Source organism: Callithrix jacchus, chromosome 6, assembly GCF_049354715.1.
Source record: "Callithrix jacchus isolate 240 chromosome 6, calJac240_pri, whole genome shotgun sequence".
In the NCBI taxonomy this organism is placed as follows: Eukaryota; Metazoa; Chordata; class Mammalia; order Primates; family Cebidae; genus Callithrix; species Callithrix jacchus.
The window spans coordinates 135095337-135107752 of record NC_133507.1 but is presented as its reverse complement, the minus strand read 5'-3'; the positions used below and the strand labels follow the sequence as shown (position 1 = coordinate 135107752).

The window sequence follows — 12416 nt, the reverse complement described above, 5'->3', positions numbered from 1 at the left end:
CCCCCGCTGTGTTCTTTTCTCTTAGAATTGACTTAGCTATGCGGGCTCTCTTTTGGTTCCATATAAAGTTCATGGTGGTTTTTTCCAGTTCTGTGAAGAAAGTCAATGGTAGCTTGATCGGGATAGCATTGATTCTGTAAATTACTTTGGGCAGTATAGCCATTTTCCCGATATTAATTCTTTCTAACCATGAACATGGAATGTTTCTCCATCTGTTTGTGTCCTCTCTTATTTTGTTGAGCAGTGGTTTGTAGTTCTCCCTGAAGAGGTCCCTTGCATTCTTTATAAGTTGTATTCCTAGGTATTTTATTCTTTTTGTAGCAATTGCGAATGGCAGTTTGTTCTGGATTTGGCTCTCTTTAAGTCTCTTATTGGTGTATAGGAATGCTTGTGATTTTTGCACATTGATTTTATATCCTGAGACTTTGCTGAAGTTGCTTATCAGTTTCAGGAGTTTTTGGGCTGAGGTGATGGGGTCTTCTAGGTATACTATCACGTCCTCTGCAAATAGAGACAATTTGGCTTCCACCGTTCTTATTTGAATACCCTTTATTTCTTTTTCTTGCCTGACTGCTCTGGCTAAAACTTCTATTACTATATTGAATAGGAGTGGTGAAAGAAGGCATCCTTGTCTAGTGCCAAATTTCAAAGGGAATGCTTCCAGTTTTTGCCCATTCAGTATGAAATTGGCTGTTGGTTTGTCATAAATAGCTTCTATTACTTTGAGATACGTTCCATCTATGCTGAGTTTATTGAGGGTTTTTAGCATAAAGGGCTGTTGAGTTTTGTCAAATGCCTTCTCTGTGTCAATTAAGATAATCATGTGGTTTTTGGTTTTGGTTCTGTTTATGTGGTGAATTAAGTTTATAGACTTGCGTATGTTGAACCAGCCTTGCATCCCCAGGATGAATCCTACTTGATGATGATGGATAAGTTTTTTGATGTGCTGTTGCAATCAGCTTGCCAGTATTTTATTGAAGATTTTTGCATCTATGTTCATCATGGATATTGGCCTGAAGTTTTCTTTTCTTGTTGGGTCTCTGCCGGGTTTTGGTATCAGGATGATGTTGGTCTCATCAAATGTTTTGGGATGGATTCCCTTTTTGGATTATTTGGAATAGTTTCAGAAGGAATGGTACCAGCTCCTCTTTGTTTGTCTGTTAGAAATCAGCTGTGAACCCATCTGGACCTGGGCATTTTTGGGTGGTAGGCTCTTAATTGCTGCCACGACTTCTGACCTTGTTATTGGTCTATTCATAGTTTTGGCTTCCTCCTGGTTTAGGCTTGGGAGGACACAGGAGTCCAGGAATTTATCCATTTCTTCCAGGTTTACTAGTTTATGTGCATAGAGTTGTTTATAATATTCTCTGATGATGGTTTAAATTTCTGTGGAATCTGTGGTGATTTTCCCATTATTGTTTTATTGCATCTATTTGGTTGTTCTCTCTTTTCGTTTTTATCAGTCTGGCTAGATATGTGTCTTCGTTCTCATTGGTTTTGAAGAACTTCTTTATTTCTGCCTTCCTTTCATCGTTTATTCAGTCAACATTCAAGAGCCAGTTGTTCAGTTTTCATGAAGCTGTGCGATTCTGGGTTAGTTTCTGAATTCTGAGTTCTAACTTGATTGCACTATGGTCTGAGGGACTGTTTGTTATTATTTCAGTTTTTTTACATTTGCTGAGGAGTGCTTTACTTCCAATTATGTGATCAATTTTAGAGTAGGTGTGATGTCGTGCTGAGGAGAATGTATATTCTGTGTATTTGGGGTGGAGAGTTCTGTAAATGTCTATCAAATATGCTTGTTCCAGGTCTTAGTTCAAGCCCTGGATATCTTTGTTGATTTTGTCTGGTTGATCTGTCTAATATTGACAGTGGAGTGTTAAAGTCTCCCACTATTATTGTGTGGGAGTCTAAGTCTCTTTGTAAGTCATTAAGAACTTGCCTTATATATCTGGGTGCTCCTGTATTGGGTCCATATATATTTAGAATCATTAGCTCTTCTTGTTGTAGCAATCATTTTACCATTATGTAATGACCTTCTTTGTCTCTTTTAATCTTTGTTGCTTTAAAGTCTATTTTATCAGAGATGAGAATTGCAACACGTGCTTTTTTTTTTTTTTTTTTTTCTCTCCATTTGCTTGGCAAATCTTCCTCAATCCCTTTATTTTTGAGCCTTTGTGTATCCTTGCATGTGAGATAAGTTTCCTGGATACTGGATACTGCACACTGATGGCTTTTGGTTTTTTATCCAATTTGCCAGTCTGTGTCTTTTGATTGGTGCATTTAACCCATTTACCTTTACGATTAATTGTTATGTGTGAATTTGATACTGCCATTTTGATGCTAGATGGATGTTTTGCCTGTTAGTTGATGTAGACTCTTCATTTTGTTGATGCTCTTTAGCATTTAGCCTGTTTTTAGAATGGCTGGTACTGGTTGTTCCTTTCTATGTGTAGTGCCTCTTTCAGGAGTTCTTGTAAAGCAGGCCTGGTAGTGACAAAATCTCTGAGTACTTGATTGTTCGCAAAAAAATTTTATTTTTCCTTCACTTATGAAGCTCAGTTTGGCTGGATATGTAATTCTGGGTTGAAAGTTCTTTTCTTTAAGGATGTTGAATATTGGCCCCCACTCTCTTTTGGCTTGTAGAGTTTCTGCTGAGAGATGTGTTGTGAGTCTGATGGGCTTCCCTTTGTGGGTGACCTGACCTTTCTCTCTGGCTGCCCTTAGTATTTTCTCCTTCATTTCAACCCTGGTGAATCTGACGATTACGTGCCTTGGGGTTGCTCTTCTTGCGGAGTATCTTTGTGATGTTCTCTGTATTTCCTGGATTTGAGTGTTTGCCTGCCTTGGTAGGTTGGGCAAGTTTTCCTGGATAATATCCTGAAGAGTATATTCCAGCTTTAATTCGTTCTCTTCATCCCATTCTGGTACACCTATTAAACGTAGGTTAGGTCTCTTCACATAGTCCCACATTTCTTGGAGACTTTGTTCATTCCTTTTTGCATTTTTTTTCTCTAATCTTGGTTTCTTGTTTTATTTCATTGGATTGATCTTCGACTTCTGATATTCTTTCTTCTGCTTGGTCAATTTGGCTGTTGAAACTTGTGCATGCTTCGCGAAGTTCTCGTGTTGTGTTTTTCAGCTCCTTCAATTCATTCATATTCCTCTCTAAGTTATCCATTCTTGTTATCATTTCCTCACATCTTTTTTTCAAATATTTTTTCAAGGTTCTTAGTTTCTTTGCATTGATTTAGAACATGTTCTTTTAGGTCACGGAAGTTTCTCATTAACCACCTTCTGAAGTCTAATTCCGTCATTTTGTCACAGTCATTCTCCGTCCAGCTTTGTTCCCTTGCTGGTGAGGAGTTTTGTTCCTTTCTAGGAGGCAAGTTGTTCTGGTTTTGGGTGTTTTCCTTTTTTTTTTTTTTGCTGGTTTCTTCCCATCTTTGTGGATTTATCCACCTGTCGTCTGAGTAGTTGCTGATTTTTCGATTGGGTCTCTGAGTGGATGCCCAGATTGTTGTGATGAGGTATTTCTGTTACTTGGTCTTCCTTCTACCAGTCTAGCTTCTCTGCTGTATGACTGCTGAGGTCCACTCCAGGCCCTGCTTGTCTGGGGTATACCTGTAGCAGCTGCAGAACAGTGAGGGATGCTACCAGTTCCTCCTTCTGCTATCTTTGTCTCAGAATGATGCCTGCCTAATGCCAGTCTGATCAGTCCTTTTTGAGGTGACTCTGGATATACAGGGGTCAGGGAGCTTCTTGAGGAGATGGTCTGTACTTTATAGGAGCCCAAGTCCTGAGCTTTGAGCTCCATTGTTCATTCAGGGCTGTTAGGCTGCTACATTTATGTCTCCTGCAGCAGATCCCTTTTTTTTCCCTCAGATGCTCTGTCTTGTGGAGTTGTGGCTTTCTTTATGAGTGTCCGTTGCACTATTCTGCCCAGCTAGAAGGCAGTCTAGTCACTATTTTCTGCCAAGGCTCCACCCTGCTGATGTTGGTTCTGCCCAGCTAGGAGGCAGTCTAGTCACTATTTCCTGCCAAGGCTCCACCCTGCTGATGTTGGTTCTGCCCTGTCGCTGAGGGCTCTGCCCTGCAGCCGCAGGCTCTGCCGCCAGCTTTGCCCTGCTGCCACAGGCTCTACCCTGTGGCGGAGTCTCTGTTATGGCGGGTTGCCTTGGCAACAGCAGGCTGCGTCAGCAATGGGAGTGTACCTCAGTAGGGGCAGATTGCCTCAGTAATGGCAGACGCCCCTCCTCCACCGAGCTGCACCGTCCTGGATTCAGCTGTGCCCACAGTTAAACTATCCACCAGGAGTGTTTCAAATTGCTGTTTTGTTTGTCCCTGTGGGGGTGAAACCCACCGAGCCTGCTCGCCTGGCTCCCTTCCTCAGAGCTACTTTTTTTTTTTTTTTTTAAGTTAAACAGATGGCTCTCTTCCAGGTGTTTCGGTCGCCTGCTGTTAGGGCACTGGGATCTGTGTGATTTCCCATGCAGCGAGCCACTGTGCTGGCTCAAACGCCACTTCTCAGGAATCTCCTGGTCTGGCTCACTGTCCAAGTCCTGTTTAATCAGATGGATATGATAATCTGCCCTCCGAAATCTCAGATTGCTGGTTTAGCAAGGTACCCAAACCAGTGTGTTTTGAGTGGAGTGTTGCAGAGTGTCACTGCGCTGCGGTGGCAGCCGAAGTGACCGCAACAGTCAAAATGGTTGCGCATGCGTCCCATGTCTCTCCTACACCTGGGAATTTCCCCGTTCTGTGGGCAACAAAAATCCATCTGGAAATGTGACTTTGACTCACCCTCTGCACGTTCACTGAGAGCTGTGACCCTGAGTTGTTTTTACCGCGCCATCTTGAATTCTCCAAACCTTCTGAATGTTTCTAAATGGATCTCTTTTACATGAAAATTGGTTGAATATGTTTTAAAATTAATCACAGAAACAAAACCAGTATTTCTGCTTGTATTACTAAAAAAATGATTAAAAGATCATTTTAAGGCAGCTTTGACTGTATCTTTACCTGCTCAACTGCTCTGTCTCTTTCCAAGGAGGTCAGCATTTTCTCCTTTAGTAAAGTATGATGCTTCTCATGTAATACCCTTAGAGTTGGTTCATAAGATGCATAATGTAACTTCAACCTATAAAAAATAAAAAGTCAATAGCATCTTAAGGGGTAATTGAGTTAAATTAGTGATTTTCATCTAACATCAAAACTATTTTTTTTTTTTTTTTTTTTGCTGTGAAGTAAAAATGAATAGCCATGTAAAGGTTAACACACTACAGCCAAGAAGCACAGAAAGCATGCAACTTCACTACAACATGAGGGTGGAGGGTGCAGAGAGAGGAAAATCACATGTCTTAACTAGTTCTCTATTTCCTTGCTGTGTCCAAGTATGTACTCAGAAGACTGGAAAGTTCAAAGTAGAAGTCAAGAAATGTTAACTATGTTCAATTGATTGACAGTATTCTTCTACACAACCTCTGGAATCTCTATTTTGCTCAGAGCTTCCCAGATTCTGTTTTCCTGCTAGGATTTATGTTTTCTCATCCTATACTTCCAAAGGTTATGTGGCCAAAGACTGAAGAGAACTATTATAGATATTTCTTAAGCTATATTTCATGTACCCCCTTCCTTCTGTGTACACACTGCTGCAAGTTCCAGGTACCTCTGAAGCCCTGAACTCTGATCTCAGCCTCCTCAGCTCCGAAAACCACCATGCTCTGCTTGGGTTATATCTGGTCTCCTCTGTTAGAATAGAAGTCTATAGGGGCCAGGAAATAAGTAGGGTCCTGGTTCACAGCATATTTGGTCCATGTATCCATCCAGTGATCAATTCCAGGATTCCTAAGTAAATAATATGAATTGATATACTTGGCAATTGGAATAAGCTAGCAGAATGGGGAAGGTTATCCCCAGCCTCTTCATGGATGTAAAATACACTTATGAATATTTCTTCCTACACTTTCTAACACTGAGTGTTAAAATCCTTAGTATAACTAAGGACATTTCTATTTTTCCTTTCAATTTTATCAGGTTTTGCTTTATGTATTTTGAAGCTCTTAGAGTAATGCATATTTAATATTATGTGTTCCATGTAAACTAACTCTTTATTATATGAAGTGTATGAAATGTCACTTTCATTTTCTCTGGTTCTCAGGATGCCCCTGAGAATGCTTTTCTGTAGCCCTATGGGCTTACAGAGGTGGTCACCATTTCCTAGAAAGAAGTAGTACTTCAGCTGTGCTGCAAAATGGTGAAAAACCCTCTTCCCCACAAAGTAACAAGTAACAGATGCTACCCTCTCCCTCAATAAAGGTGTCCCTACCTCCTCTCCTTAGTGCCAAACTGATGGTGTGATCAGGGAGGAAAGAGAGTATACATCTAAACTGCTGCAAGAAATAGTCAGCATGTACTGGCAGGAACCGGGAAAATACCCCCCAAGACTACATTTTGAGGTAGTTGATAAAGGGGGCTGGAATGCAAGACTAGATAAACAATAATTCCTTGACCTCAACACAATGGATTTAACATTATAGCAAAAACTCTAGCAAATAAGGTAAATTCACTTTCAAGGTGGTCTTTAGAAACTTGGAAAGATAGCCAACACTGCTAAGTGGAAATGCTGGAGCTACCCTGGCAGACAGTAGAGGAAGCACTCCATAACACCATAGCAATTATATACTTTTATAAATAGCCTCAATTTTTCTGCAAATTACCCCTCGCTATTTGGTCGCATGACTACCTACTGGGGGAAGATATTTTAAGAAGTTGTCATTCAAATTCCGAAACCTAAAGCAGAATCATGACCCCTCTGTTAGAATGGGAGTCTATAGGAGCGAGGAAATAAGTAGGGTCCTGGCTAATTTCTGGCTCACAGCATATTTCATCCATGTAAGCACTCAGTGATGAATTCCAGTGTTCCTGAGGAAATAATCTGAACTTGTATACTTAGTAATTGGAATAAGCTAGCAGAATGAGGAAGGTTATCCTCAGCCTCTTCTAATGAACTATCTGATATTGTCCCAGAGGTACTATTTATGTTTCATTAGTCATTTTTCTGAGTTCCTGCTCATTTCTTTTCAGCTTTTTTCTCTTTGCGCACCAGTTCGATTATTTTCTAACTTCGTGTCTTCATGTTCATTGATCTTTCCATTGTCAATGCCCAATCTTCTAAATCTTATTAGTAAATTAATCATTACACGTATCATTTTTTCAGTTTTCAATTTTCTGTTTAATTCTTTATCACTCCTTACAGTCATCATTTTCTTTAAAACGCTAAGCATTTCATAATAACTGTTTTAAAGTCTCTGTCTGCTAATTCTGTAATTCTCTTTTCTTTGTGACTCTTTCTGCTTTTTCCCGATCATAGGTCATGTCTTCCTGCTTCTAGATATTTCTATATCTATATATAGATCTATACATATAAACTTTTTTAATGATTGATGTTGAACATACACTTGTCTGAATTTTGTTTTCTTCCTTTAAAGAGTTATTTTCTGACAGTTAATTTCCTAGTGAATCAGCTTGAGTTTTTCAAAGCTTACCATTAAGCTTTTTGGAGAAAAAGTCTAAAGCAACACTTTCTCTAGGACAAATTATGTCTGCTTGTATGCCACGGCTTATTAAGGATATGAACTAAATGTTCAGAGTATTCAGTGAGGTTCCTTCCCTTAAGGCTGGTCAAAACCCCTACATCTCCTAGCGCTGCACAACCTTTTGAATCTATTTTCTCACAGTGTCCCAGCTGATGGTTTCTGGTAGGCTTCGTGTTCTCTCATCCTATAATTCCACAAGTTAGTTATGTGGCCAAAGACTGAAGAGAACCAGTAAAGGTATTTCTTAAGCCACATTTCATGTACCTCTTTCCTTCTGCATACACCATGCTGCAAATTCAGCTACATTTGCAGCCCTGAACTTGGAACTCTGATTCCTCAGCTCCAAAACCCACCATGCTTTGCTTAGGTTATATCTGGTCAAACTGTGGGTTGAAAAGTACCTTCAGGAAGAAATATGGGGTGATCACACTGCTCATTTTGTGTTTGTCTTTTCTTAGGCATCATGGTCCTGCTTTGCCAATTTTTCACCATCTTAAAAAAACAACAGCCTCATATATTTTGTACCAGTTTTATAGCTTCTTACATTTGAGATTTAGTCCAGGACTGGCTGGAGCGCTAATTCTGTACTGTTTACAGTGACATAGCCCAAAGCAGAAATTCCCTGAGACGCTGGAGCTACCCTGGCAGACAGTAGAGGATTCTCCAAAAAAATATTTTTTCTATTAAAAATTAAAACAGAGTTTTTCATTTTCTACAATAAATGTTTTCAAAGCAGTATTTATAAAAGACTAATTTGGATATCATATTTCACCGATGATAGCAATAGAAATTAAGCATTAAAGTACAGTTACTTTATATATACATATTATCTTTATTAATACAACACTCAGAAAAAGTAACAAAAATAAAAATACAGGTAGTATGTACAGTTCTATCATCCATTCTGTCCATTCTGATTAGTTTAGTGTGTATATATGTACACTTAGTGTGTGTGTATATATATAGTGTATATGTATACTTTGCTGTATATAGTATTTATATATATACATATATATATAGTGTGTGTGTATATATATATATATATGCTTTGCTGTATACTATAATCTTCCACAAACATTACATATTTATAAATACATAAAACACACAGATGTAGAATTGTATATATAAACAATGTACACTGTAATTTGTGGATGAAGAATTTTAAAGAAAATATTGACGGTGAAATTTCCCTTTTTTTACTAATTTTGGAATTTAGCTCATTCATGAGATATGGCTTGACTATCTTCTGTTAAAAGAATTAACAACACATAGAATTTCACTGAAATGTGGCAAGGAAACAGAGAAACTGTTTAATCCATTTTTAAAGGGTGTATCTATTTTATAAGGTCCATAAGTACATCATAATTCATCTGTTTGCAAGTTGTAATATTAGATATAGATAATTCTGAAAATAAGTATGTTCCTAATAAGACACTTGTGTTAAATGGAAAATACTGGCCAGGCTTGCTTGCTCAGGCCTGTAATTCCAACACTTTGGGATGCCAGTATGAAAGGATCACTGGTGGCCAGGAGTCGAAAGCCAATCTGAGCAACTAAGTGAAACTCCCATCTCTACAAAAAAATTAAAACATAAAAAACTTTAGCCAGGTATGGTGGCATGCACCTGTAGACCCAGCTACTCAGAAGGCTGTGGAAGCTTGAACCCAGGAGTTGGAGGCTATAGGATGCCTTGTCTTAACTACTACATTCCAGCATGAGTGACAGAATGAGACCCTGACTCTAAAAAACAAAACAACAAACAAACCAAAAAAAAAAAAAAAATACCGCAAAATGTATTATCAAACTAGTTGAAATTTTTACAGAAAAAATGTATTTGGGTAAAATATGACATAGAGAGCTCAGACCCTAACTTTGCCTGGCATCAAAAACTCTCCATCCTATAGATGATTTTTTATGCAATGGCACACCTATCAGGCAAACACAGTCAAACTGTGTTTGACTGATTAACTTGATGCCAAGCTATTTTGTGACTCAGTGGCATCACTGAAGTTTTGTTTCAGGTCTTTATAAAATGCGCTTTAGTGATTCATCCAGATTTTTATATGAAGATGTTTTTCATAATGACTAAATGAAGAAATAAAGGCTATCTGAATATACAGAAAGTGTAGTTGTATTACAAAGTAATGTGCACTTCTTCACCATGGTACCTGAAATAATGAAACATGAAAAAACGTATAATCTAAAATGATGAATTTTATATGCAAAGTAGTCCCTTTATATATATTAGGAATTTGAACAAGTATGGTCTATTTTTGAATATAAATTGCTAGGGGCTATTGGACAGTACAGATTTAGAGTGTTTACATCATCACAAAAGTTCTGTTGAACAGCACTGCCCTAAAGCAAGAAAAATACAATTTTATTTAAAGATTGTAAATTTCTTTTCTTGCTTTTGTAGCTGAGGAAGGTAAAGGAGAGAAAGTAAATCTCAATAATGCCTTCAAAATATTTCTAAGACATCACAAATTCAAAATCATTTAGACATATGTTCCTTATCCTGGCAATACCACAACTGCATTTTGCTTTCTATGCATAATTTGATGAACATACCATGTTTTTTCATGTCTTGGTGTATTTGCAGAGGATGTACTAACTGCCAAGAGCACTGTGCTGACCCCACTTCCTCACTGTCTACTCTTACTTGTACTTGAGAATTTAATTCCTGTTGAAATAAATCCTTGAGCCTTCTCACACTCCAGACTGATTGGGATGACAGTCCTTTTGGGTGGCATAGCAACAAAGCAGTGTATTTCTGTATATTTCTGCTTAACTCCTCCCACTCCACACACACAACTCATTTCTGGGACCCTTGACAGCAAGGGGCACAACTTACTCATCTTATGCTCAATAAATGTGGAATTAATAACTTTGTCTGAAACTTTCTGTCATAGTCAAATTACTTAACATGTATTGAATAACTCTTTAATAAACATGACAACAAATATGAGAAGCTTACCCTTTGAGGTCATTAATTAATTTGTTTTTTTCCTGAATTATTCGCTTGTGATGCATTCGATGAAAATCACGTTCTTTCTGAATTTTCAGCAGATCTTCTCTAGCTTTGCTGAAAAAAAAAATAGTAACTTTATAAAACACTGCTAATTCCTTTTTGAAGAATTATTTAGTCTTGAGTTCAAATCCAGTATTGGGCCATTCAAAAGATAATAGGAAAACAAATATTTTGCTGTCATTCACATTGAAGGTTCCCATCGAATATAATTTGTATAAGGTCATATTGTGTGTGGGGTGGAGGATCAAAAGGGAAAACCTGTAGTTTCAAAAATATAATTCATCTACATTTCATCTAAGTAAATGCAAATTAAAGGCATGCAACCAGAACTTGTACAAAGTATAATTCATCTACTTCCAAAGAGAACTAGTTTGGCTTGCAAAATATATAAATATATATAAGACAATAATTCAAAATTATTAAAAATAAAGACTTTATGAAATTTAACTCTGAACTTCCTAGAATGTAAGGTTAAAGAGAATATACTAGATTATTCAGTTCTGACAATTGGGAACAGAAAGCATATAAATTTTAGAAAACCAAGACTTTATTCTGGCAACTTGTATGAGAAATATAAATAATTAGTGGATCTTATTACTAGATAATTTGAAGCTTAATGAGAATGGTCTTCAATATCAATGCTGTTACACAGAAAACTTTTTCAACTGGATATAGCTTCTGCAAACCTCTGGCATAAGTCAAGCAAAAGCATTCTTTCTAAGCCCAGGTTCTATGTAAAAAACTAATGAGAATGTTTTGCTTACCTCTATAATATGTTATTTTCAATATAATAATGTGAAACATAATTTATAATGAAAAAGTAGTTTCTCAACCTCAGATAACTGACAAAGTACTGAGACTGTTATATTTCCATTCTGAAAAATGGACTGATCCCTTACATTAGGATTGAAACAGAAGAAATCTACTTTTCTGTGTCAGAATATTTCAAGATTTCGATTCACATAAAATAAATGCACACGAACAGATTTCTGCATTAAGCAGTGTCAGAACATTCACCAAGGAACAGTGTATGGGATACTACCAAAGATGTTTATGAAATAAAGTAAGCATATGTTGAGCAGTGACTTCTTGATGCAAGATCAATGTACATAAGGCATATGGTGCAAGGTCTCTGATCCATTCTTCCAAGTTTTTTTATTTTCTTCTTTTTATTTTAAGTTCTGGGGCACAGGTGCAAGGTGTGAAGGTTACACAGGTAAACGTGTGCCATGGTGGATTACTGCACCTATCAACTCATCACCTAGGTATAAAGCCCAGAATGCATCTGCTATTTTTCCTAATGTTCCCCCTCCCTCAACCATACCCACGACAGGCTCCAGTGTGTTTGGGTCCCTTTTCTGTGTCAACGTGTTCTGATTGTTCAGCTCCCACTTATAAATGAAAACATGCAGCATTTGGTTTTCTGTTCCTACATTAGTTTGCTGAGGATAATGGCTTCCAACTCCACCCATGTTCTTGCAAAGGACAAGATTCCATTCCTTTTTATGTCTGCACAGTATTTCATGCTGTATATGTACCACATTTTCTTTATCCAGTCTATCACTGATGGGCATCTATGTTGATTCCACATCTTTGCAACTGTAAATAGTGCTGCAATGAGCATACATATGCATGTGTCTTTATGACAGAATGATTAATATTCCTTTGGGTATATACGTAGTAATGGAATAGAGTCTATGTGTGTCTTTGCATGTGAGATGGGTCTCTTGAATACAGCACACCAACGAATCTTGAATCTATCCAGCTTGCCATTCTGCATCTTTCAA

At 37.7% G+C, this 12416-nt stretch overlaps 1 protein-coding gene across 6 annotated transcripts in view; it reads right to left on the bottom strand.

The window, feature by feature from the left end:
• The window catches only part of SPAG16 (sperm associated antigen 16), a 1454415-nt gene that overhangs the window by 1097224 nt on the left and 344775 nt on the right, over positions 1–12416 (bottom strand). For all 6 annotated transcript variants that reach the window (XM_078328429.1, XM_078328427.1, XM_078328430.1 and 3 more), the window contains 2 exons: positions 10576–10683; positions 5023–5140 (listed from right to left, as the gene is read on the bottom strand). In XM_078328429.1, coding sequence (XP_078184555.1) covers positions 5023–5140; positions 10576–10683 — 226 coding nt within the window. The remainder of the gene's footprint in view (positions 1–5022; positions 5141–10575; positions 10684–12416) is intronic.